The sequence below is a fragment of the Chroicocephalus ridibundus genome, chromosome 13 (genome assembly GCF_963924245.1).
Source record: "Chroicocephalus ridibundus chromosome 13, bChrRid1.1, whole genome shotgun sequence".
NCBI lineage: Eukaryota > Metazoa > Chordata > Aves > Charadriiformes > Laridae > Chroicocephalus > Chroicocephalus ridibundus.
In genome coordinates, this window is record NC_086296.1 from 12,197,459 (window position 1) to 12,224,263 (window position 26,805).

A 26,805-nucleotide genomic window follows, 5' to 3' on the forward strand; every position below is an offset into this window, starting at 1 on the left:
CACAGCAACTGGCCCATGGCCAGGAGCAGCTGGTAGCAGAGGGCAGAGCTGGAGAGCTGGCGCAGAGCCTGCAGGTGGGAGTTAAGCCAAGGGTTTGCCAGTTGAATGATAGGTATGGAGACTGGAGGGGAGAGAGAATTTGTGACTGGAAGCCTGGGCAGTTGGGAATGAGATTAAGAGTGGGTACTTGTGGGCACTGTGTATTAGCGTGATTACATTTTAATTCTTATACTCTCTAAATGAATCCAGCTTTGGGGTGGCAGCGGCTGGGGACAGCAGGGCAGGAGGCGCAGGGTTCCCTGCTGAGACGCCTGGGAGGGGAGGAGGGGGAAGGAGAGAGTCCAAGGGCAAAGAGGGTCTGTCTGGGTGAGGAAGGGTCAGCCCCGCTGTGGTGGAGGCGCAGGAGGCAGCAGGGCAGGCAGGACTTGGGGCAGCAGGGGCACGGGCTTCCAAGCAGCATCCTCTGCCAGGCACCGCTGGAAGTGTTCCTAGTTCAGTGGGTGCAGAGCTGCCACACTCCTCATTCTTTCCCTATCCATTCTGCTTTTTTTCTTCTTTTTTTCTTCCACTCTGAAATATTGTTAGAACCGTGAGTGTCCATGGGGCTGTTTGCATACAGATGCTTAAAAATTTTTTTTTTTTTAATTAATTGATCTTTTTAAAAATATCTTCCTCCCACCAGAAGGGTCAGAATTCAGGAGTGGAAAGATGTGGTTTGCCCAAACCAATTTCTTTTCTCCAGTTGGCTTAAAGTGTCTACTAAAGAGAATGTTTGATTCCTTCTCATCACCTTCATTTGAGAAGAGAAAAAGAAAATCCCTTTTAAAAACCAACAACAACGTTTTAAGGAATGAGTAGAGGACAGCACAAAGATTTGATTTGCAGCATGCAGAAAATGTCGATCGACCCTTCCGTTCTCATCTCAGTCTGGTTTTTGCTGCAGCAGTTTCGGCTGCCTGCAGCTGACATGTCTGTGTCCCCACACCCTCACTCTTCAGCCTTTCAGACAGTCCTTAGTACAAATTCAGTGCTACTATTTAAAAAAAAACTGGAAGGAAAAATGATTATAAATACCAGCAGTTACTAAATGTTTTTACAAATGTGTGAGTGGGATAAGTATGCTTCTTAAAAAAGAAAATGTTTATGGAAATAGTCTATTTGGATACTTATGTATTTTTATCGTCCTGTTTTCAAAAACTTAAAGCACTTTGTATTTTAACAAATATAGGTTGCCAGCTACTGGATATAACTGATCTTAAGCTGTACTGTGTTTCACTAATAAATAAAGGGGTTTGAGTGAGATGGGGGAAAAACTGACTATCTGAGTTATATGTTGAAGAATTTAAAAGAATCTCGCAACCAGACTGTAATAAGTTTTTTTTTTTTTTTTGACTCTCAGAAGACTTTTTCTTGCTCACATGATCGTGAATAGCTTTAAGACTTTTTTTTTTTTTAAGGTTTTTGGATGGGGCATTGCATTCCTTTGAGAGCTTTTATTTTGATTGCAGTTTGAAAGCATCCTAACAATAGAAGTTCCGCAGAAAACCTTGGAGCCTTGAGCTGCTCTTGCTTTAATAATGCTGCAGCGTATGATAATAGGACATTGTTGCAAGAGCTCTTTCAGACTGGAGAAGCTTGTTTGTGTACTGTAGAAATTAGGTCTGAATGTACTAATATTACCTTTTCTTCTTTTCTAGTCCTTGCAACAATAGCTTTTGCTTTCCTTCTGCTCCCGATGTGCCAGTACTTAACACGGCCTTGTTCACCTCAAAACAAGTAAGGACTTGAGAAATCTTTTGCTTCTCTTCTTGTATGTTGTATTTATTTCTTTTAATGAGAATTCTTTAGTGGAGTCTTTGGTTACGAGCATTAACCTCAGGGCTTCAGGGCTGATGTTTGTGCATATTTTTTGTGCCAGCACCATGTTTCCACTTTGAAACTAGGAAGCGCAATTTCTGCAAGTCACGCAGAGTTGCCAGCCTGGCAAATACGGCACCGTTGCAGGGGACTGGATTTCCCAACAGGGGTTTTTAAGAAGTTTGACTTACTTTGGCTGAGATTTCAGAGTTTGGGATTTAGTATTGGATTTTAATGTTTGTTAACATTGGACTATGGATTTTAATGCTGGGGTTTTCAGAGACTGTAGTTACACTAATGAAAATCACAGTTGTTAATGTCACGTTTTGAAATTTTTATTTTTTTTCTTTACTTTGTGACTGGGGTTCATGTTGCAAAAACACTATCTTAGATGGTACTAGGAAACAGCATTCATGGTAACAATTTCAAGCGAGCTGCCAGCATTTACAAGGTTTTTTTTCCATCGCTTTAGTTCAGGCTCTGTACACTCTTTATTTGAACGTGAGGAAAGCTTTTATTTTGTTGCTGTTTTGGTACCTATTTGTGGCAAAGGAACTTCCCTTCAGTTGTTCTTGGCATCTTTCATCAGCTGTTGAGCCCTGTTCCAGCAGCGTCCATTTTCTGTTCTTTAAATGGAAACATAAAGTCTGCTAGCTGATGTTTATGTGTTGTTCCTAGGATTTCCTTTGGCTGCTGCGGGCGTTTCACTGCTGCTGAGTTGCTCTCGTTTTCTCTCTCTGTGATGCTTGTCCTTATCTGGGTCCTCACCGGCCACTGGCTCCTTATGGATGGTGAGTATGTGAATGAAGGGATTTTACTACTGCTTTGTGCCTGTTCTGACACATCCAGTCACCTGGTGATGATTGCTGAAATTTGCTAATATTAATGGCTTGCTGAGTTGTAATATTGTGTGGTCGACTCCCTGAAAACAACTGCTGTCAGGAACATGCCAGGGTAGTGTTTGGGACGCCTGTTTTTCTGGTTTGTAAAAGCTTGCAAGGAAGTGCCAGAACACCCATGAAAGACACCCTGCACGTGTGTGGTGTAGGGTGGAATGCCAGTTTTAGTTAAAGATGTGCGGTTGTTTATGAATCATAACTTGATCTCGACAATCTGGTTAATTTTTCCTGTGCTGCTTCTTGTTTTTTGGTTCAGATGGTCAAATAATTTGTTGTGAGACAGTTCACAGTAGCTGGTTGTCTTTGATCTCTTTGATGCTTGCCAGTTAGAATGGTGAGATGGGTGAAGCTGGCAGGCGTCCAGTTGGCTTGAAGGTGTGATTTATTTATTTTTTTCATGCTGGTTGCACTGAATTCACAGCTTACTGTCCCGAGAAGGAGCTTTCCTCCTTCCCTCCTGCCTTCCAAATCTCTTGTGCTAGCTCTGGCACTCATTTAATCCCATGGTGAACTGATTCAGCTCACTTAGAATGGCAGCGACTCTTTTTTTGCCATGCTATTTTGCTGCTGCTGCAGCGAGATAAATTGGATTATTTTGCAGTCAGGTATGTGCTAAATTTGGCAAAAGGTAAGTGGCAGCACGATGGGATCTAAGAGGATGGAGTGAATCTGATAGGAAAGGAGCAGGACCTCTGCTTCTCAGCCGCGTAAGGCAGCTAAATTGGCTTAGGACGTCTCATGAAATGGCACCCTGAGGTTGTGATTGCTTGAGGAAAAATAACTGGGACAACGTTTCCTGTTCTTGGAATTGTTTATTGCAATAGAAAGCATACATCCCATCGGCTTTCCAGCTCCTCCTGAATGAGATGGCAGCAGAAGAAAGTCCTTAGCACAGAAACCTCTCATGGCATCTGGATTATTTCTTTTGTATATAGGTGTTTTGTTTCATTCATATTTTTTGCTGCTTTAAAAGTTCCACCTGTTGTATGTGAGGGAATACCTTTTAAAGTACCCAGATACTGAATGAAAAAAGTGCAAACGATGTTTGGTTTGCATTAAGCAGAGTAGCCCGCCATGAAGTCAAGGGTGATTTTTGATCTGCAGTAGCTACAAAGCTAAATGTAGCGTCAAGTGTGGATTTTGACAAAATCTGAAAAGACTTGTCTACACTGAAATACTGGCAGAAGCATTTACTTAAAAATAGCTTATTTTGTGAGCACTTCAGTCTGAAATAGCGGGCTTTGCGGTAATTAATCTGCAGAGTACTGCAGAGTGGTCTCTGGGTTTTATTTCTCTTGGTGGTGGTTTATGATTTACTGAATTGTGTTAATGCTGTCTGGCTTTGGAATATTTTACGTAGTTTATATATTAAGAGGACTTATACTGTATAGGTAAGCCTCCTGTCCTTTGTTCAAATCCAATTAAATCAACGTTTGTAAGTGACGTGGAACAGGGAACAGCATTTATTGGCCTTCATCAGGCACACAGACTCTGCAGTGGGCTGTAGTGCTGCCAGCGGGATCACAGCGTCTCTGCCTTCAGCCTTTGCCTCTCCGTAACTGAACACTTGAGACCCCAGTTAATCTTCTTTGGAGGGAAATGTGGGCAATAAGTACTGCTCGGTAATTTATGCAAGTGGACCACTTGTTCGTCTTTAAGCCAACGCCTGCCAGCTGCTGGGTGTGCTGGGGTCTGCCTCCTCCTCCCGCCTCGCACCGGGACCATCTTTTGTTTCGCCGTGGGCAGAAAATGGACCAGATGATGTGAACGTGCTTCATATTGCCCGGGCTGGTGGCTGGGGGGAGATGTGGGGCAGGCGGCTCTTCTTAAGAGTACACCTTGATTTTGGGGGGGGGGGGGCTTGTTGTTGTGCAGTTGATTCTGTCTTTATGAGAGGAGCATTTCTACTCGAGAGCTAAGTAAAAAGGAGGGGAAATACTTCATGGTAATTTCCAGTCCTTACAAAATCGAGATATGGCAGTTCCTGCCAGAACAGCCTTCATTGCTCAAATACTACAATTCCCCTGTCTGCACAGTAGCTGGTTGAACTGTTTCTAAAGCTAGGGACAGTTTACGGGATAGAATGAGCAGATACTGTCTCCAGGGCCTTGTTCTGGCACGTCACAATGTACATTTATAGGTCTTGAAATGCTCATTTCTCAGAGCGGATTGTTTGTTGACAGAATCATCAAGGATGGCCACTGTCCCCTGGTAAAGCCTGGTTAAAAGCTTTCCTAAACAGTGGACGTAGCTGGAGATGTGCAAGGGGGATGCTGTGGGCGTATGCAGTGTCTGTCTAGAGCCGCAGAGAGAACTGAACGGGCACGGACACCCGGGAAGTGCTGCACACCCGAGCTGCTGCGGCCGTCGGGCAGAGGCTACTTCATCACGCGTGTGCTTATTCCCACTCTTTACAATTCGAGAGCTTTATAGGGACGCGATTAGGTCAGAACTTTGGTACCTGTTTCTTCCAAAGGTCAGCTGGCGGGCGGTGGGGGAAGTCTGAGCCTTGCCAGCTTGGCAAATGCTTTGTAAACCAGACACCACACCACCAGCATCTCGGGGGTCTCATCGGCGCTGGGTGCAGTAGTGCGGTACAGCTGAACAATGTGCCGTGTCCAGAGAGTCTAATCACAAATACAAGAATACTCTTAATCCTCAGAATATCGTTTTTCTGTAAGGAGTGTGCGTGCAGGGACTCTGAAGTTAATTCGTTCTGTTAATTGAAGGTTAACTCTTTCTTTTAGTTCTTTCTTACTCAGCTTTGTTAACCCGTTGCCCGGTACTTCCAACCCAGAGCTCCTGTTTGTGTGGCTGTTTTACACCCCCCCGCTCCAATTTGGAGTATATTTCAATGGAGATCTGCCTTATTTAGTTTGTCAGCCCCGTCCATGAGCTTGGATAGGGATGACTTTGTTTCTCATATGATTTCTGGACTCTTTCATTGGAAAAGGAATGGCCTCTGCTTAGAGAAGGCTGTTGGTGCACTTTGGCTGATATTACTCGGGCATTCTTGCTTCCCTTCTGTTTTTTAAATTTGCCAGTGTTTCTTAGAACAGTTGCAAAACTGTATAATTATTGGCATGTGTATTTCACTGTCATTTAAAGGATTCTTTTCCGTCTCCTTTTCTACCCAGTATTTGCTTAGCTTGATGAAAGCGTCTTGCACGTGTGCCTGTGTTTGTTTCAGTAACAGAGAAATGGAGTGTATGAACAATAGATAAAACTTCACGCTGGTTAAAATATTTCCACTGCTAGTTAATTATAAGCTGGAGATCCTCTCCTAAATATAGGCTTGCTTGAGCTATTATTAACATTGGCTTTAGAGAAACCTCTCTGATTTAAGAGAGATCGTTCCCTTGTATTTGCTCTTCTGCCAGAGGAAGTCTGTAACTGAAGGCTGTATTGAATTGCTGAATGCAGTTCTCGCTGCTTCGCTGTGTCAAATTCTTTAAACCTCAGTAATTTGCTCTACATTTTATCGCAAGTTACAGTTATGTGGCATGATTTAGGGTACATTTTTATCTGAGTAATCCCATTACTTCGTTAAAGCTGGCAGCCTTGACGGTGTTGTCAATTCTGAGACGCTAAGGCGGGTTTGGCAGCGCCGTTGCTGGGCTCAGCCCCTGGGCACGGCGGGCAGCCCCGCTGGCAGCCCACGGGGGCGCTTTTTCCCCTGCAATCTATACGGAAATGTTTCCTTAGCGTTTTGATGGAAGAACTCCACATTTTTCGGGTCAAATGCAAGCGTAAGGTAGTTTCAGTTGTATACTTACAGCATGAGAATCCAAATGTTACCTCGTAAATTTTGGCCTAGTCAAAATATACATAATGAATCAATTTTCCCTGCGGTTGCAGTTGGTCAAAGTAGGATTATAACTTTTCACAGATTCTGTGTCACATGAGACAGAATATTAGACGTTTTGTTTACAAATGTCTGCATACTTAAGTGAAATCTGGCCCCAAAAGGGCTCCGTTATTCTTTGTAAATATGCTGATATTATAGATGAAAGTTGATTTACCTTTTAAGTTTTTTAACTTTTTTATTTTAAGTATCTCTTTAGGGATTTGCTTGTAACCAGTTGAAATGTATTTGATTGTCAGTTGGTAGCTAAGGCTAGGCTTAAAGAAGCAGGAAATTGCACAAATGTGAAGACTGGGATTTTTTTTTTTTTTTTTTTTTTTAGTGTAACATCTCAGTTTTCTACCCTGACAAAATTCCCCTTGGAGCAGAACTCACATCGGAGCTGCGGCATGTTGTTCAGCTTGTTGATCTGGCTGAAAACTCACTCTTGGGAGAGGGGTTAGGAAAGGACTTGCCCGTATTTTTTTTTCCCCGTTGGTAGGTTGGCTTTCACATGGAGTTTTGTTCTTGGGAAATCCCTGTGTATCTGAACAATACCATTTCATAGTTGGTGTTCGGGCAGCCTTACACAATCTTGCCCAAGCAGAAGATTGGTTTGAGTGGGTTTTTGTCATATCATGTTCTAACATGTCACGTAACCGTGCTATTTCTGAATTGAGAGTCAAGGTTTCTATTTATTTTATGCATTTACTAGAAAACCTCCTAATAGTGTAAACGTAGAGGTTTGTCTGTGGCACAAAGAGTTCAAAGTTGTTGTGTTGCTTTGGTATTTAACTGGGCAGTCAGCATTGGTCAGGGGATACCGTCTCTAGGACACAAGACATGAAAACATTTCTGTGTGGTGTGTGGTGGCAGATGAGTGGAACGGGCAGCTGTGCCTGCAGGGGGGTTTCTGCCTCCATGGGAGCATGGTCGCCCTTGGCTAATGAATGGATTTTGACTTTTCTTAATGCCGGTAAGAATTTCACTATCTGGGAGCAGTGGACAGTCATCTAGCACACGCAGTGCTGCACAGGTGCGAGCAGAGGCTTCCTTGGGGTGTTTTGGGGGTGGGGGGTTGGTTTGGGTTTTTTTTTGTTTTGTTTTATTTTTCCTTTTGTAATGAACTAATTATGTGCTTGCATTTTGTAGCTCTGGCTATGGGCCTGTGTGTTGCAATGATAGCCTTTGTTCGGCTGCCGAGCCTGAAGGTTTCCTGCTTGCTACTCTCTGGGTTACTAATTTATGATGTCTTTTGGGTAAGTGTTTTGTTTGGTTTTGCTAAAACTGTTTTTTATCCTTTGGATTTGTAATTGGCCTTGGGCCGTTTGTACGTGAAATGTACTAGTATGAAGTTGATGAAATCTGGCAAAGCCAGAAGATCAGCTTCATTGCTCCATTCTGAGACGCTAAAGTCTGCAGTAGGATATGGAATGATTTCCTTGGTAATTAGTTGACAAAAGCAGAAACATGCTTAGAATATTTCAACTTCGGCATATTATTTAAAAGAAAAAAGTGGACGTCAAATTTTGAAAGGCTGGCTGAAGATCAGAATAAGTATTTCCAAGTAAACACAAAGTCTTATCCACGCTCGCACAGCATACACGTGCCCGCTTCAGACTGGCAGTGAAATCTGCAAAACAGGAATGCAAACTGATTTATAGCCAGTAAGGCTGGCATAAAATCTTACCCCACTTTTATAAGAAACCTGAGAGAACATATTTTGTAATAGTGAAAGGACTTTGTTTTACCTTTGCGTAACACCAGCACTGATCCAGGGAAGCGCGCCCCGGCAGCGCTGGCAGCCAGTCGGTTTCCCAGTGTGATGCGCTGCAGCGTAAGAGCCTGGCTGAAACAAGTGTTGCATCATTGAGCGCCGCACTTACCTCTTCTCTGCTTTCGAGCTTTCTCCTGTTTTCAGTAGCCTGGTACCCACCTTTGTAGTCCCAGACCACCTACCTGTAGTCAGGACAGGTCCTTTGCCAAAGGATCTCTATCTATTGATCAATGTCTTGATATCAGAAAGTATATTCCAGTAATTCTTGAAGATTAATAGCATGAAAAACTTTATCTGAATTTTTGAAATACATTTTGCCTTTTATCATCATATATACAGCGTATGTATATGGAAAATTTAGACAATATGCTTTCACTTCTTGAATAAGCAAAGCAAAAATACACACACCCTGGAGTTGCTGTATAATTGCAGTTTGTAATTTCCAATGATTTCCTTGCTCCATAGGTCTTTTTTTCTGCCTACATCTTTAACAGCAACGTTATGGTCAAAGTGGCCACGCAACCAGCCGATAATCCCCTTGACGTTTTATCCCGGAAACTTCACCTGGGACCAAATGTGGGCAGAGACGTTCCCCGTCTGTCGCTGCCTGGTAAACTTGTATTTCCAAGGTAAAATCACGCGTTCTTTTACTGTATTATATAAGACATTTTTTCCCTCTCTGTACTTTTTTGAAGCACTAAATCTGTCAGAACATACCAGCTTAGTTCCCTGTTTAGTCACTCCTTCTTCAAGATAAAAAGGTATATAATGAGGAGTAGTGAGGATTGAACGCTTTGCATTTGCTGACTCATAGCGTGCAAAAATGATCCTAATTAGGTTAAAAGGTGGCCTGTTCAGAACAGGACACGCCTTTTGACATAGGTGTGAGTTTTGTGGTTTAATGACTGCTGTTGTAGGACTTAGGACCTAATGCTTAAAAGCAAAAGACCTGAGGTTTATTATAACATCAGAATAGTCTTGATTACTGCAGAATGGCAAGTGATTGGGAAGGGAGTTAGAAACTGATCTAAGCACGGATGGCGTACCGGGAGAGTGCTGTGTCGGAGGGAGATTATTCCACATCTCTCTACTGCAGGGGATCCTTCGTGTCTCAGGCTCCGAACCAGATACGCGTAGGCCTGGCTGGGCAGTAAGCGCCGGTGCGCCAGCGGTTATGCACTGGGCTATGTTGGCGTATTTAGTCTTGTTTCTTCCGATGCTGGGATGCTGAAACTACAGCAATTAGGAACCGGTTGTCTGCAATGATAAAACCAAAATTGTTCATTTTGTCAACTTTGATAACTTAATTTGGCTTCATTTTCATGAAAAAGATCTTGGATTTAAGATAATGGGCAATTTTAGTTCTTAATCTAATCAGCAATTTGCTCTGGCGTCTGGTGAGACTATAGTTTTCTACATGTTTTGTCTGAATGGGGCCAAAGATGGGAGAGGCCCGTAAATTGAGTTACTGCCTTGCATTAGAGGTGATCTGTGTACACGGGAATGAGGGCGCGGTGTCTGCCCGTGACAATCAGTTTGATAAAACGGACAGCTGGTACCTCCCGGCAGCACTTAGGAGAGAGAAGATGGAAATACTGAGCTGATGGTCTGTTTCACTGAGTGAGTTAAGAGCAGAAGCAGTTTAAACACTACTGGTAGAAACAAACTGGTCCGGTGCAACATGCCATCGCTGTCAAAATGGGTATGTTTAAAACTGAGCTGAGGTGGCGGCGAGATCACTCAGGAAACAATGTTCAGTAGCCAGCATTTAGCCGCTGCTGCATGCGAGCGCGGTGGTAGAAAGAAGGGTTGTGCAAAATGAAGCTCAGAACCCAGGTGGAGGAGTTTGGAGCTTGTCACCTTCTGTCTTGGGCATGAACCCAATTTGGGCTGCTCTCTAGTTCCACAGGCAGCCACTTCTCTATGCTGGGGATCGGAGATATTGTGATGCCAGGGCTTCTGCTCTGCTTCGTCCTGCGTTACGATAACTACAAAAAGCAAGCCAACAGCGATTCCTGTGGTGCCCCAGGACCAGGGAACATCTCGGGACGTATGCAGAAGGTCTCTTACTTTCACTGCACACTTATCGGATATTTTGTAGGTGAGTAATTAGTTTAATATGGACAGCTGCTTAGTGAGCAGACGCAGGATTATTGTAGTAGGTTTAAAAGATGATGAAAGCAAGTGTAAAGAGGCTTTGAGAGAACGCTTGGTTATGTTCTTTTTTAATCCTCCTCTCTTTGGGTTTCATTGGTACGGTCTCGGGGAAAAACCATTCTGTAGTCTCCTTTTGAAGAATTTTTTTTTGTTACGTTTAATTTAGAAGATGAAAGAGATTATCAGTGTATTTTTGTTAGCAACTTTTTATACTTTGCTTTACTCACATAGAAGGTGCTGTAGTTCATACCTGGGTTATGGGAAAAATAGGGGAGTTTGTAGATGGATTGTGCTGTGGAAGAGTACATCCAGGTAATTAATCTAGATAATTTTTGTATTTTACTGCTAATGCTTATGATCCTGTGACATTTTAGTACATACAGAGAATCGTAAGTAGTCACAACTGGAATGCTGTTTATGATTTGATGTAGCCATCCCTCTCCTCCCTAACAAATAGGCTTTTCCCTAAGGCCGGGACATATCCAGCAGGTTCATATCCTGACCTCCTGCAGTCCTGCTGAGGATGCAAAGATCATTTCCAACCAATAGCCTTCCTCCTCCCACCCCCTGGCTTTCCTTCTACGTTCCCTTTGGGCAGGTATCCAGGAAAATCACTCCTGGTGTGTACAGTCCTTCCTCTCCGCCGTTTCTCAGGCCAGGAGCCTCAGACTGACTGTCTCGAGAGGTACCAGCACTGGAGCAGCACTTCAGTCTCGTGCTTTTCAACTTCCTCCCCTTCGCCTTTTGTCGTCTTTTGTTTGAGTTATTCTTAGCTTAGTCTTTGAGATTCGAGGCTGGAGCAAGTGGCTCAACACAGACTAATACTAACACAGAGCAATTTTTCACTGTTATGTTTGCTTTAAATCTATTCAGGGAAAGCGAAGCACAGATAAGTAACTTTTCCACAGCCTGTCTCTTAAAATGGTGGGGAAGGGAGCCAGCCACGTGTGGATGAAATGATTAGAACATTCATTTACAACCTAAAGATATTTATTGTCACTTTTTTCTTTCGCAGGTCTATTAACTGCAACAGTAGCTTCTCGTATTCACCGGGCAGCCCAGCCTGCCCTACTCTATTTGGTACCATTCACTTTATTGCCGCTCCTCACCATGGCCTATTTAAAGGTAAGACAGGATTATTTATGCGCAGCAGGAAGCTCGGGGGTCAGCTGGAATCGGGTCACTGTTCTTGCACTGGGCACTGCTTCTCCTGAGGATGGAGCGTGTCCTCTCCCCTCCCGAGCAGCCCTGGCCCAGAACTAGGGAACCGCTGCTCTTGGGGGGAAACCGTCGCTTTGGAGGAACGAGTAGCTGGGAGTTGAGTCCCTGAAATAGAAGATAATTTATGTACATAAAGTACCAGTAATAAATGCTTCTTTAATTAAATAAGTGAATTTGTCCTCGCCCAGCTGGTCATGAAAGAATGCGGGCACAAAGGTTGGACAGAGATTGGAGAGGCAGATCCTTGTTTACCTCTTTCCAGTCACCAGTTCTGAACTGGAATTTTAACACGTAACCTTTCCTGTTACAGGGTTGTTGTTGAAACACACATCTAGCACTCTGGGGAGTGGAGCCTCAGAAATGGCAGAATTTTCCACCTGCATAAATATTTCCTTCCCATCAGAATCCCATTTTAGGTAGATCTGCTGCCGAAGTCAGAGGTTCTGGCCTGACAGGGAAAGGATTTCTTTTTTACTGTCTTTATTGTAATTTGCAAAGCAGGTGAAGAACAGACTTACAATTGTAAGAACATGCATACAATTGTATGTGCATTTTGAAATGTGAGTTCTAAATGGACTTTGAAGTTTCTGAGGGCATGGTCCTTCTGCTGTTCTCCTGCCTAGGGCGATCTACGGCGCATGTGGTCTGAGCCTTTCCACTCCAAGTCCAGCAGCTCCCGTTTCCTGGAAGTATGATGGAACAGAGAGGAAGTGACCTGAACTTCTGCCTTGGTCCTTTTCACTTTAACTTGTGGCTTTGTCGTCTCCTGCCGTCTGGACTGGCTGGTACTTGGGAAGGTACCAATTACAGGACTTGGACGAAAGGACTTTGTATTAAAAGGAGGAAAAGAAAGAAAAGCTAAGATCCTGGAGCTCCGCGTGACTCCCTGTCTCCCTGCAGATGTGGAACTGGGGACCCTTTGTGCAACTGCAGCCACTTTCCTCTTTTCCTCGCTCAGATGGATTAGTACCAGACTATTACTTTTGTGAGAGAGGAAGAGACAGACTTGAAACTGAAAACGGCTTGAAGTCGTTCAAAAACTTGTGAACACTAAAAAGAAAAAACGGTTTAAGCAAACTGAAGCTTCTTCAGAGAACCCCTCCTGTACATTGGGACCAGTTTCCTGCTGGACTTCGGTTTTGAAAAGAACTGAGACAGAAGGTCTTCTGTCACAATATTGGGTTTTTTTTGATTTATTAAATATTTCCTGTGGTGTGAGGTTACTTATTAAATCCACAGACATTGAGTGACTTCTTGCAGTATACATATAAAAATTTGTTGTAACAAGTTACATTTCCACCCAGATGTCATGTTGCAGTGAAAAAGGGCACGATTTTTATACATATATATATACACACATATAGATATATATATGAATAAATAAAAAGGAAAACCTGCTAAGATCATGCTATGTAGCAGACAGGGGCTTGCTGTAATTTTTAGCATGTAGAGCAGTTTACTCTGGCTTTCTTGTATATGGATCTACGATGAGCTGCTGTTTTTCCCCCCCTCCTACAACTGAACCTGCAGTTTAAAAACAAGTGTAGTATTTGTACTGGTTGTACTCATGGACTTTAGGGGATATTTGATTTTGATCAATGTAGCAAACTAGGGAAGAAAAAAGTTTGAACCGGACCCTGTTCGTTTGAGGGGGGAGGGGGTGGGGGGTGTCTTTTTTTCTGTTTTTTTCTCTGTTTTTTTTTTTTTTTTAATTTTCTTTTTTTATGAACAACTCCCTTGCAGGTTTTTAGTAGTTCCTTCTTGACCCAGTGCATGTATTATAGCAGCAGTTGTCTTTGTGCTTTCTGATCATAGTAATGTATCACTTGTAAATACATTTTTTCTATTTTCTATTTTTTTGTATTTTTTGCATTTTGTTTCATTAGTGTGCTGTATTTTTCCATGCCCCTGCCCCTTAAAGAAAAAAAAAAAAAAAGGAAAAAAGAAAAAGAAAACTGTTCTTTACTGTTGTGATTGGTTGGAGTTTGTGTGTTGAGTGCTTTGTACCTGTAGCCTGTTAAAATGTGGATTTTATTATTTTTGTTTTAACCAGCAGTTCCAGTTCTTTTATTTTATTGATGGAAAGGCTTCTCTGAGGTAACTAGAACTTTTGTTCTTTAAAATACTCCCCCAGATTGGGCTTGGGGAACTCTCCCGAAAACTCTTGTTAGTTTGATAGATGCTGGTAACTGCGAGTTGACCAGAAGGGGAACAGGAATGTTTAAGAATGAACTTGACTCACCAGTAACGTTACTCTGGGTCGGGTTTCGTTACAACGGGTGAGGAAGCATCGGTGAAAAGTCTGATCCTTTCTGCTCTGTCTGATGTTACAAGAGCACATTTAGCGCGGTAGGTTTTGTCCGGTGACGTGCGCGCAGTGTCATTAATTAACCTCTCCCTCTCTTCTCAGGCAGGCCTGTTGCTGCTTGTGGGCGAGGGGCGGCCAGGGCTGACGGCCTCTGAGCTGGCTGTAACACATCCGAGAGCAGAAAACACCTGAAGAAACAGTAAGCAGCAGCAAAGCCCTTCTGGGGGCGTGGGGGCCTCTAAGATTTATCAAGTGTGGGTGGGCGGGTGTGGCGGGGGAGGGGATGTTGTGACTTTATTTTTTATTACTTCCTCACCCCTACCCAGTTCATATCTTTCACTTAGTTGAAAGCCCTTCCTCTAGCGCGGGCCTGCAATGCTCGTCGTCGGGTAACTGACACGTTTTAATGAAGTAAATAGTTTTTAATGAAAAATGTGCTGTCTCTGTTCATAGCAGGTGTTAGGCCCCAGACTCGCAGTCAGCTTAGGACAAAAGAAAGGCATCAGTTTTCAGCTAAACAAATCAAACTTATGGTGAATAAAGTATTGAAGAGGATATTCAGAGAGAGAAAAAAGACACTTTTTTTTTTTTTCCCAAGAGGTTCGAAGCACTGGAATAATATCTCTAGATCCAGCCTGCTGTTGCTTCAGCTTCTCAGCAGTTCCCTCCTGCCTTTGGAATTGAAAAAAAAGGTCTTTCTCTGTTCTGCAGTGACATTGCTTCGTCCCTGTCAGGAAAGCGTGCCTTTGAGTGATCTTCTACACTTAGAAAGGACTCTGGAAAAAGTTGCTAATTGACAAATGCTTAATGAGAATTAATTTAGCTTTCCAGAAAGGTTTTGGCCTTCCTTTTTCAGCTGTGTTGCCCTCCTGCGCACTGCGACCTTCTGACTTGCACCGAGGTGAGAGACTGAGCTGTAACTGCAGCACTTTGCTTCTGACCGCGCAGGCAGTGCCCGCCACCCCGAGCTGGCCGTGCCGCTGCTTGTACCTGCCAGGGAGCAAAACCGGACGCAGAAGTGTTTGCTGCCCCTTTCCCGTGGAACAGCAGCTGCCACCCACGGGAAAAGGATTTTGGTGCTTTGCGGAGGTTAACTGGACCCTGACTGTCCCAAATACAAAGCTATTACACGGGCAGAGGGAAGACCATTCTCCTCGGGTTTTTGAGTAAGTTAAAGCTGTAAAGCTTTGTCCCACTGCTCTCCCTCCAGAACAGCCTCAGCATTCGGGGGATTAGAAGCAGGATTCTTACCTCGCTGCTCAGCTGCTGGGCGCTCTCTGCGCAGACACAGCTTTTGTCCTTATTTCTTTGGTCTGAACGACCACACGTCGTCGTCTCAGCCGGGGGACTGAACTGTACAAGCTGCTTTGGGTCCTTTGGATTTCCAGAGGCCGTGTAGGGTTCCCTGTCCTTGTGGCGTCTGGCGCGGTTGTTCATGCCTTCTCGGTTTAACTCCTTAATAAACTACCAGACACAAAGTCCTGCGGTGAGACCACCAAGCCCTTACTTACGAAAAGCTGTCAGATAAAAATATTTTAATAATTGTTTGACTAACATAAGCCTTTTTCTAGGAAGGTAACTGATACTGGCAAAAACAGTGATAGACTAGAGCGTGTTTGGAGCAGTTATCTGGGCACAGACCAGAACTGTCATGTACAAACCTGTTAACAGTTCTGGAGTCGTTTTTTCTCTCACGCCTTTGGGAATAGTCACCTTAAAAATTTTACTGTTTGTATTTTGAAGTTTCCCAAAGGTCACACTTACTAGTCTTGCAAACGTGAGTTCAGAAATGACGTGGGGTTGCTGGCCAGCCAGCGTGGGGAAAGTGTACTAGAGCTACAGGGCGGCCGTTCTGCGTCTGTGTGAGCCCACACCGCGCTGCCGGCTCAGGCTCGGGGCACACCAGGGTGGGCATCGCGGCCGTTTCAATCCTCTGACATTCAGAAACGCTTCTTGAGCGTGGAAGTACGGTCTGTTCTGTGAGAGAAGGGGAAGAAGGCAATGAGGAAATCTATACTGACGGTTGGGTGTCTTCCCCAGCTTAGTCCTGAGCTCGCTGGAAGGGGAAGTGGAGGGAAGGCGCCCAAGTATTTTTCTTCTTATACAAGCAGTAAACAAGTCAAATTTGAAATTAATTTTTAGCTAAACAGGAGTAAACTGCATTTTCATTCACATTATAACACATTTTCTTACCTCCCTTCCGTTTCTTCTTCATGTTATAGGTACTTTTTTATTTCACGATGTCTTTCAAATTTGGTATTTTTGATGCTTTCCAAGATCCCCAGCAAAACCTGAATGTTTGGTTTTTGCTAGCTCTGTGTATGAAGGCTCTCAACTTAAGACAAAGCAAAATTTAATTTAAAATCAAAACAGTTTGTCCTGTTTTTCTTACAGATAACACTGTCAGAAAAGACTAGTAGAGGAGACAGTCTGATGTGAAAACAATACTACAGCAATTTCAGCTGAGTCCCTTAAAACATTTTATGCACTGCTTAAACTTGGAAGGTTGAGACTCTCACTTCTGTTTTGTTTTGGTTGTTTGTTTTTAATTGTGTGAAACTGAGAGGTGAGCCCGGTCCAGCTGTGCTCCGAGGAAGGCAGATGCTTCAGAAGGGGATCCAAACTCCAGGCAGCTCCTTGTTCCTGGTGCCACACACAGCTCCACGGACGGGCCAAGAAGGAGGTGGCTCATGTCTGCGCTCCCCGGGAAGAGTTAAGTATTTCTCTCCTGTGTGTATTTAATTGTGACAGCCTGGAACAGCTTGGCTCTTCCTTTAGTCTGCTGGGAACTCACATGAAGATGTTGTGAGCTCTATACATGATGTAAAATCTATCAAATCTTAAGTGTGTGCGGTGGGGGGGGAAGTAACTCCTCGTTACTGTGTTTCCTAAGAAAGGATTCCCAGGAACTCCTGGGGCAGGAAACACCAGACAGAGCTGCTGCCTCCATGTGACCAGTCCTCCTGCCCTGGAAACTCCAGCTGTTAACTTCCAAGGCTCCCCCTGCCTCATTCCACATAGCCTGCCTTGTAACCAGTTTCATGTACACTTAGAGCAATTTGGGGCAAAACCCACAACACCCGTGAAAAGTGTAGCTGTGGCTTATCTCCACCTCTTTCTAATTTATGTATGACCTGATTTTCCTATTTCAGTGCCCCAACTTTGAAAATCGTGGCTGAGTTTGTAAACTGATAAAAACTTCTGGCTTCACCCGTACCTAGACCCTTTTCTCAAAGGAAAGCCTGGCCCCACCCACGCCTGGCCAGGTTAGTGCAGCCTGGGGGTGGCTCTCGGCAAGAGCTCCCTATTTAATGCTGCAAAACTTGTTTCTATTTTGTGCTTTCAGCAGTTCTCTTCTGTAACAGCCCTAAGGAGCAGACGCACATGCATTACAGCCAAAATTCTCTCAGCCAGCAGCAGCGAGGAGCAAGCTTTTAATATCTTGCTCTGAGAAAATCCAGCTCCCTGCTCTGGGAGCTGTGGGTCAGGCTTTGTGCGGAACCGTGCTGTTTACCCAAAGCAGTGCTGTGAGCAGAGCTGCCTGACGGGGTACCAATTCCTCTCGGGACCTGTGGCAACAAGGAGGGTATTGGAAAGCTTTTGTTTGAGAGATTTTTGCACTCTTAAAGCATGTTTTTAGGTAACCAAAAAAAAAGGAACTCTAATAGAATATCTTAAGATGTTCTGAAGCTCAGGAACCAGACGGGTGAGCTGCACCTAGACCAGTACTTTTAACCAACTCCACCCTTTTTTGTAATTTGATGATGTGCAGTGTAATTCGATACAGCCTATGCCAGAGGTGCAGCACTCAGCAAGTGCACATGGAGCTGTGAGCCAGGTCAGCTGTTGTACTGATGGCAGAGCGAGCAAGAAGCTTGTTAACAAGGCACATGGTGGATGATCCAGGCATTCCCAAAAGCAGGCTCTGGTCACAGGTGTGGCAGGGCTCCCCCAAGAGCAGTCACTTACTCGATGCTCCCTCATATTCTCTGCAGAAGGCCCCCAAGGGATTTGGTACGTGTAGTGTGTAGTTTCTTCAGGGCTGGTCTCTTGTCGGCTTTGTTCATTGCTGTTCTTGGCCTTAGGTCACCCACAGTGCACGGACAGGGGCACTTTCCCTCTGCTCTGGAGAAGCCGCAAGTTCAGAGTTGGTAAATGAAGGAAGTGTGATGTTGAAGAGGTGCTGACGGTACGGTAAAACAGATCTAAGAGAAGCAGCTCGATGAAGAGAGGAGAAACAGTGCAGCAAGCGTGGTCTAAGTGTGACTGACTGCTCTGGGTCAGTGGGGATTCAGCTGGACCTCAGCACACCAGGCCAGTGAAGGCCAGCACTGAACAGTAACTGTATTCCCAAAGGCCTCGCTTTCTTGCAGCGAGCAGCCCTACAGTGCCTGTTCTGAGTGTAAAATACTATCACTTCCTCCTACACAATCATAGATACAAGCCTTCAGCAATCATCAAAGCAGTGATACAAACTAAAATCAAACTAGAAAAGTGTCTCTCGCTCCTAGAAGCTCTCCATAATCTACAACACGTTCACAGTCATTAGAATGGTTTTCCAGTAGAAATACGCCTGTCGAATGCACTGTTGATCCTTAGGTTTGTGAAAGCAGCAAGGAGACATTCAAGACTTGAACACTTTGCCCAGACATGCAGTTGTCCTCTAGCGCCCTGCGAAGGGATCATTCATATTGCTGGGACACTAGTGAACACCCACTGCGCCCCACAGCGCTGGCGAACTGGGGTGTGCAGGCCCTGCTGGTTTATGCTCTTGTGACTAGAAGAAAATATTCTAAATGAATTCACATTTTCATTTAAAAAAAGGAAGTGGGGACTGGTGGTCCTTTAAAAATCAGGTTTTATTTGTCTTCTCTGCTCTCTTATGTGTAATAGAATCCTCCCGCTTTTCTCTTCACACAAATTAAATAAATGGCACCACAGGAAAATAACCGTTTACTTCTAGTGTACTGGTCGTTTGGACAAGAGGGCCACACAGGCTCTAGTCTTAATCCTCTCCATCTTTTCCTGAGTTTAGAGCTTTTATTTTGGCTGTTGAATCTTCTAAAAGCTAATTTCATGCCAAAGATAACTGATTGAGGATATGTGCTACTGCTAAAGCTTCCTGGCAAGGTTTTCTGTGTTATCTGTTCAATTCCTCGTTGTTGCCCAAAACACGTAGCGATTAGAGGCTGTTACTGCCACTTCATGGACTTTCTTTCCTGTGGGGTAGTTGTTGGTACAGTAAGGGCAGCTTTGGGAGCCGAGGGGTTTTGGTGGTTTGGTTTGTGGTGGTGTTTTTTTTAAATCAGCCGTGGGCATTGCAGCTTTTCTGTCCTTTGCGTTTACACCTACATCCGTAAGTGGATGAGCGAGAAGGCTGCTGGGCAAGATCAAGGGAGGTTTTCTGACCTTTGTTTTGACATCTACATGGACAGCAACCCTAGGTTGTACAAAGAGCCCTTTGTGCGTAGGTATTACCTGTGTCCTCCCATCTGGCTTCTCTAGGGCTGAAAGTGGGGAAAAGTGCACTGCTGCAAGGGTTACCTCACACAGCCTGTAGCCAATTAGGAGCTCACACACAGCTGCATCTCACACCTGAAAGTCATCAGAGTCTGATCAGAAGAGGCAGTGCAACCCCTAGCCTGGAGCAGGGCACAGGGGTCCCATCTCTCAGTGCCTCTAACCTTGGCACTGGTTATTATCACGTAGTGACAAATCCTTGCAAAACAGGCAGTGGTGGGAAGCGCACAGGGAGAGCTGCTGACCTTACTGAACAGCAAAGTCATTTTGCCGCTATCAGACCAAAACAAGGCTCCGGTTTAGGAAAAGACCTACGCTCCCCTACAAGGCCAGGGTGCCTCCTCCCTCCTGCACGCATAGCCATCACTTACAGACCTAGACATGGCCTTCCGTGCACCATGCTCTGTCCAAAGAAGAATCAGCACATTTTAACAAGAGGGTCCGCTACTCATCGGTGAGGAAAACTTCCATCATTAGCCTTGTTCAAGACTTGATCACTGTTCTGCACCATTACGAGGCACTTTGGGACAGTGTCTTGCTCTAGTCGGCTGCTTCAGCTACGGTAAGCCTTCAGCAATTGACCTGCTATCACCAGTCTTTGGATCTCACTGGTCCCCTCATAGATCTCGGTGATACGAGCATCACGATAATGGCGTTCTGCTGGCATGTCTGTCACGTAGCCCATCCCGCCCAAGATCTGGATGGCCTGAAACAAAGGCAGCAGGTTAGAAAGGAAGCAGGGTCAAGGAATTCATTTTTCTATGGAACACAGCCACCTTAAAACTGCTCTCCCAAAGAATGAATCGCTTCAGAGAGAGTCGTTAGTGATCCGTGTTCAGCCAAGACACTTTATAATTATAAAGGATGGGGAAAATAAATGCAGACACCAGAGGTCCTGCTCCATTTGCTCACTATGTTGCAAACTTACTCCTGCTCCTGACTGGTGCACCCACGTTCCCTCCCACACCGCTGAGCCCGCTCAGAACTTTGGCACTGCCCTGGACAGCAGCAGGCACAAGACTGTAACCGTATAGCTGCCATGGGCCAGCATAAACCCCTGCATGCTCCCCACCCCAAAATCCAGCAAGATGGCTGTGCTAAACAAACAAATGGATATGGCTGGAGCTGGCTGTTTGGGTTTTTTTTTAAATAAAAATAATAAATTCCAGCCCTCCGTCCCCAAGCACCTGTTGGTGTGACAACACACTCTCGCTTTCAGCATGCTGTATATTAGAGATGTCAATTGAAGTAATTACCTGATGAGCGATGGCTGTTGCAGCTTCTGATGCAGCCAGCTTGGCCATTGCTGCTTCCTTTGGGGAAGGAAAACATCACTGAGGGTGCAGCTATCACAAAAAAGGAACAATTCCATTGCACGAGGAGCTTGACCACTCACAGACCAGCTGTGGAGCAAGACAGGCCTGATCACTGGTGCCAGCTGACAGTGGCCACCCCTTTCCCCTTGGCTAAAGCCAGGACTCGGGTCTGCAGGCTGCCTGAGGATAGACAGCAGAGTCCAGTATCTGCTAACACCGACAGTGCGGGCTGGGCAAGCGCGGAACACAGCGATGCTGTAGGTAGCGCAGTTTCCGTGCCTTGAGCCCGTGTCCAGCACAGTCACTGCTAGACAAACGCAAGGCTGGCAGTACCTTTGTGAAGGGCTTCCCATTGTCTTTCAGCATAGCAGCTCTCCAGGTCAGCAAGCGTGCACCCTCCAACGCCACAGCCATATCGGCCAGCTTAAACTGCAACGACAAACGCTGCCTTTGTAACAGGCAGTAGCCTCCTCCCGCACAAGAACATACAGCAGAACTCTCCCACCGCCGAGGCCAATATTGCTAGAAAAGGAGCGCCTCCATCCCAACAGTGTTAGCAGTGTTTGAAAACAGACATTATTACCTTGTTTATCCCAGCCAGTGCAAAGTGCACTGCCTGCCTGAAGCCACACCTGAGAGCCCACATGAACTTTCCACCAGCATCAGGACTGTTTGGAACTGTCCTGTGCACCCAGCTCGTACCTGCACTGCCTGTAGCTTTGTGATGGGTGACCCAAAGGCCATTCTCTTTTCAGCATAATCCACAGCACAGTCCAGAGCTGCCTGTGCTATTCCAAGAGCCTGTGAGGCAATACCAATCCTTCCTGCATCCAGTGTTTGCTGCGAAAGACACAAAATACATGTGTTAAGTCAAGTTGTACTTGATCAAAAATAGTACACTCACATTTCTGCTTTTGCTGGGAAGCTGCTGTAGCCTTAGTATCCTCTGTCAGACCTCCTTGATTCAGAATATTCCCAATTATGCAGGAATAAAGAGCTATAAAATGTATTGGGCAGTGCAGAGAGAAGCCAGAGGCACTAGAAGGAAAGGAGAAAAGAGGTGCTGCTTCTTAGTAGCTGGGGAAAGAAAAAGAGTTAAAAAAAAAAAAAAAAAAAAGCGCGAAATGAGGGAAACAGCACAAGGGGCCTCTGCTCTGGAAGGGGCTAAGAAGAACCCTTCAGCTAGACCCTGACTCACTGCACAGCTGATTTTATTTTAACTGGAAAAAAATGGACCTCTGTTCAGTTTTCCTCTTTGCCTTCATCATTAGTACACACACTGAAGCAAGCACTTTTCAAAATGACTAGCAACTTGAGTCAATAAGCTGACTTACCTCAAACGCTGCTTCCCTGCCTCACTATGCATAGGAATAACTTGGAGCACAGTGAGAAAAGGCTTCACCTTCTCAGTTCTGGGCTGAGTGTCTTAAACAAGTGGTTGGTGACTGATGCTCTCTTTTAGTTGCAGACATAATGGAAGGGGCTAGTCTCCAGGGAGCTCAGCCTTTTTCAAAAAGTCACACCAACAAATGGTGTTTGGCCCCTACAGAGAGAGCAATGAACACTTCCAAGGGGGAGTGCATCACTGCAAGGAACACGCTGTTCTGCAGCTGCCTGGATCCTCCTCACAAGTCACACACGTGCCACAACTCAGATTTCATAAAACCTTAGACATTATCCAGAGGTTGTCCTGTCCTTTCAGGACAGCTTTTCTCTGCCAGAGTATTTAGGGAAAATGCCGTGTTTTCCCTTTATCTGCAGGAACATACTAGAGGAACAGAGGGTTGGGAAAAGAGCAAAATTAAAATACACCACCCCTGCTGACAGAGCACCTCAGTGGCATCAGCATTCGTTCATCTGAGAACCACTACATTGAGCCTACAAAAAAATGTGCTGTCAAGGATCTATAGTAAATTAATGATTCATCAAGCTCTATGAATGATTTCTCCCATGTCTGCAAGAGGGGTCAACTGCTTAATGTAACACAGAACAACTTAGGCTACTGGTTCTCCAAGTCTGAAAGTGGTTTTGAAAATGCTAAGCTTGAGAACTACAGATTTACACAACTACAGCTGCACCCCGATCCATCTCCTACCATGGCGATTTTGAAGCCCATTCCCAGCTGTCCCAGTAGGTTGGCCTTGGGTATCCGACAGTCCTCAAATATCAGGTTGGCAGTGGAAGAGGCTCGGATTCCCAGCTTGTCTTCTTTCTTCCCCAGTGACAGCCCAGCAGTTGGCATGGGAACCAGGAACGCGCTAATGCCCTGCAACAAGACCCAAACTCTTTGGAATGGTGCCAAATTCCCACTTACCTGGCTGTCAACAGGCTTCCTCAAAACATTTTTTTTTATAGAAGCCGTAAATCTAGGTAACCAGGGGACGGAAGGGGAGAGCCGAGACAGAACAAAGTCAGGGCACATCAGCCCCCCCTCTGCTCAATGCCTGCATGGTTTTAAACAGAGACCCCCCCGGAGCCTTTTCCAAGTGCTTCTCCTGCACAACTCCTTAACTCCTGCCCCTTTTTCCTGACTGACCCACTGAACGCACCTTGTGTTTCAGGGATTTATCCGTAGTAGCAAACACCACGGTGGCTGAGGCGTCCCAGGCGTTGGTGATCCAGGCCTTGGTGCCATTCAGAACCCACTCATCACCATCCAGGCGTGCCACCGTGGATGCTGCACCTGCGTCACTGCCATTTCCTGAGCAAGACACCAGCAAACAAAACTCAGACAAGCAGTGGCAGCCTGGGGCGCAAACCCACCCCCCTGCCGCACCCCCACCATCAGCTCATGGCACCTCTTTTAACTGCTGTAGTGTCAGCACTGTCCCTCCCAGAGGACCCGAACAGGAAGGGGAAAGGCCAGTGTGTCTAAGATGTGTCTGTCTCCAGAGCTCTGCTCACACAGAGGGGATGAAAATTTTCAGTGTGGACCATGGGGATGGCAGTTACTACCTTGGGCACTGAGACTTCATTTACACAGAATTGCTATAAACCACCCTTCTACAAACTGTTAAAATTTCACAGACCTAAAGTCCATCCTAAACCCAACTTAAAGCAATAAGCTACCCTATGTTCTTTGCAACAGGAACGGTAACAGTCACATCACCTGGTTCACTAAGGGCAAAACACCCAATTTTGTCCCCGCTGGTGAAGGGAGCAATCCACTTGTGCTTCTGTTCTTCCGAGCCAAACTTGAGTATTGGCCCTAAATACAGAGACTTTAAGAATTGAGAGTTGAGTTAGTGCCTCTTGAAGGTACAAGCCATCCAGTAACTCCCTGACATCTAAGTGCTCTCCAACACACCTGAACCCACCACAGGAAGAGATCCCATTTCTCCCATACACCCCTCTCCAATAACCCCCCTGATGCCAGCCTCGGTTCTCTGCTTGTCCCTCACACACAGCCTGAAACACTTACATTATTGACGCTGACAATGACACCCGTGGAGGCGCAGCCCCTGCTGATCTCCTCCACAGCAATGGAATAGGCCAGGTAGTCGAGGCCTGCTCCTTTGTACTCCTCTGGCACGTCCATAGCCAACAGCCCTAAGCCACCCATCTTCTTCACCTGCACATAGGGAACAGAGGAATGAGACCCTCTGCACCACCAGTGTCCCAGCAAATACATGCAGACACATGGAGATAAAGACAGGTCATAGCAGGGCTACACACAGAGGAAAAGATGCACACAACTCCTGGTGGAATGGGAATCTGACTGTACAAACTGGTAAGTGTTTACATGTCCCAATGACTTCAAAAAGAGCTGTACACAGTCACTACTGCATAAGACAAGGCTCTTGCTTATTTAAAGAGCTCTCTTCAGTACTGGGAAGGAGGGAGCCTCTTGAAGGTGAAATAGGGAGCTATAACCCCACCAGTGTTTCCTCAGCCTCCCACCAAAGCTTTTCCCCTCGCAAGTCTCCTGTCAGTTGGAAGCTGTCAATGGCAAATCTAGCTGATAAAAATCATTAGAACTTTACCTTTGAGTCTGCTGAGCTTCAGCCTAGGACTGCACAAGGAAAGAATTTTACAGAATGAATGACCCACAGAACAGTTTGCAAGAAGGTAACTTTTCATTCCCATTAAAGCCAGGTCTTGCTTTCCAGATAATTTAATTGTTGATTATATTCCAAATTATTGCACTGCAAGTTCCTCAGCTGGACGCCCAGCTTCTTAACCATAAGCTCTTCAGAGCACCAGCTGTCTCACTCTACTCTTCTTGTTAATGTTTGGCAACACACAAGAGAAAAAAAAAGCTTTGCCCTGCTTTTATCCTTAAGACATCAAGCTTTTGGTGTTGCAGGAACAGACGTACTACCTCTGCTTGCTTTAAGTCGAACCAAGAGGAATTTTTAAACAAATATTCTCCCTTCTCTATGGGCACCCAAAACACCAGTTCTTCACATCAAATCCAGAGGATGAACAAAAGACAGTAACTAGTTCTATGTATGTTGCTTTATCTTAATAAACGGTGTTTAATTTTGAATTTTCCCCTACACATTCAAGTGAAAAGACTCAAAATCAAATGTAAAATTCTCAGATAAGAACAGTGAAGTAAAAAGGAAAGTATTTCCTTCATTAGAGTAAGTATGACCTTCCTTACTCCTTAATAGAAAGAGGGGTGTATGAAAAAACTCAAGTGCCTCTGACTGTGCTTGCTTGGAGCCTTCTGGATAACGTAACAGTGTATATTTTTCTGGAGCTTAGTATTTCATTGCAATGAAACAGGTGAGTTACTCTGCTCAACGCAGCACAGAATGTACTGCTGTGTCTGTATTGCTTTCCACAAGAGAAGTCACAGGTTTGACTGGAATCTCAATTTCTTCACAGCCCTAGAGGATAACCAACATGCATCTCCTGTCTCCTGATCACTTCTTTTCACCATCTGAGACACACTCAGGTCATGTGTGCTTCCTCACTATAAACCATTTTCATGGTTATGTGGAGTCTCTAAAAGTATTTCATTGCTTTTATAAGTCAGTTGAGAACTGAAAATGCTATGGTACTAAAGCCAGATACAGAGAAACAAAACTAAAGGTAGAGAGCTCAAAACGTCCTGTGGGCATTACAGCCTCCACACTCAACTCTCCCACAAGCTGGTCTGAACTTCAATTTTCCGCTAAGCCAGAACTTAATGTACACTTTGCTTTGGGCCCAGGTGGTCCTGCCGCAGCAGCCGAGGGAAGTCGGGCTCCGAACGAGCCAGGCCGGCCCTGCCGTGCCCGCTTCCCGGCGGGAGCAGCACGCACCTGCTCGGCCGGGAACCGGTGCTCCTTATCCAGCTGAGCTGCGAGAGGCATCAGCTCCTTTTCCGCGAAGTCCCGGCAGGTCTGACGCAGCATCTGGTGGGTTTCCGGCAGCTCGGCCGTCTGGTACACCGTGTGCAGCCGGCGGAGGCTCCCGAAGGCCAGTGCTGAAAGGCAGCGAAGGAATTAGGCGCCTTCACGCCCGAGGGACGGGGTTTAACCGGCGCGGGAGGGCCCGGGCCCAGGCGGGACTCCTGCAACGCGGCTGGGGGGCTCCCCGCGGCGACGCTCGTCCCCCGGAGCCGGGTCACGGCGGGCCGGAGGCTGGGCTGAAGGGCGGGCGCCGCTTCGCCGCGGCTGAGGGGACCCGCCTCAGGCCCTGAAGGGCACCGGGGCGGCCGCCCGCCCCCCGCGCAGGCCGCGGTCCCTTCCCGCCCTCCCCCCCGGCCCCCCCATCGCCTGCCCGGCGGCCCAGCGAGCAGCCGCGGCGGCCCCGGCCGAGCCCAGCGCCCTCACCCCTGGGCGCCCCGCGGGACAGGAACGCCGCCGCCATGGCCGCCGCCTGAGGGGAGCGCGAGGACACGGCGCAGGCGCGAGCCGCCGGCACGGCGCCCCCTGGCGGCACCGCCCCGCCCCACCCCCGAAGCCCCGCCCACC

General features: G+C 45.9%; 2 protein-coding genes across 5 annotated transcripts in view; one reads left to right on the forward strand and one right to left on the reverse strand.

The window, feature by feature from the left end:
• The window catches only part of SPPL3 (signal peptide peptidase like 3), a 59,649-nt gene extending 46,208 nt beyond the window's left edge, over positions 1-13,441 (forward strand). The window contains exons 5-11 of one of the 3 annotated variants that reach the window (XM_063351520.1): positions 1,698-1,776; positions 2,536-2,648; positions 7,753-7,859; positions 8,843-9,006; positions 10,279-10,478; positions 11,550-11,659; positions 12,379-13,441. In XM_063351520.1, coding sequence (XP_063207590.1) covers positions 1,698-1,776; positions 2,536-2,648; positions 7,753-7,859; positions 8,843-9,006; positions 10,279-10,478; positions 11,550-11,659; positions 12,379-12,450 — 845 coding nt within the window. In that variant the 3' untranslated portion in view covers positions 12,451-13,441. Of the gene's footprint in view, positions 1-1,697; positions 1,777-2,535; positions 2,649-7,752; positions 7,860-8,842; positions 9,007-10,278; positions 10,479-11,549; positions 11,798-12,378 lie in introns of those variants that run through there. The other 2 variants (XM_063351521.1, XM_063351522.1) reach the window with 2 other exon arrangements.
• Positions 13,442-18,898: 5,457 nt separating this feature from the next.
• On the reverse strand, positions 18,899-26,783 carry ACADS (acyl-CoA dehydrogenase short chain). 2 transcript variants are annotated; one of them, XM_063351518.1, is made up of 10 exons: positions 26,665-26,783; positions 26,152-26,315; positions 24,321-24,470; positions 24,009-24,120; positions 23,449-23,600; positions 22,995-23,165; positions 21,602-21,739; positions 21,233-21,328; positions 20,840-20,896; positions 18,899-20,289 (listed from the first exon to the last, which is right to left on the reverse strand). In XM_063351518.1, exons 1-10 carry the CDS (start codon positions 26,699-26,701, stop codon positions 20,137-20,139), a joined length of 1,230 nt encoding a protein of 409 aa, XP_063207588.1. In that variant the 5' UTR covers positions 26,702-26,783; the 3' UTR covers positions 18,899-20,136. The 2 variants fall into 2 exon arrangements, with proteins under 2 accessions (XP_063207588.1, XP_063207589.1); XM_063351519.1 differs by lacking the exon at positions 26,665-26,783 and adding an exon at positions 24,883-24,911 and having other exon boundaries at positions 26,152-26,271.
• Between the last annotated feature and the right edge of the window lie 22 nt (positions 26,784-26,805).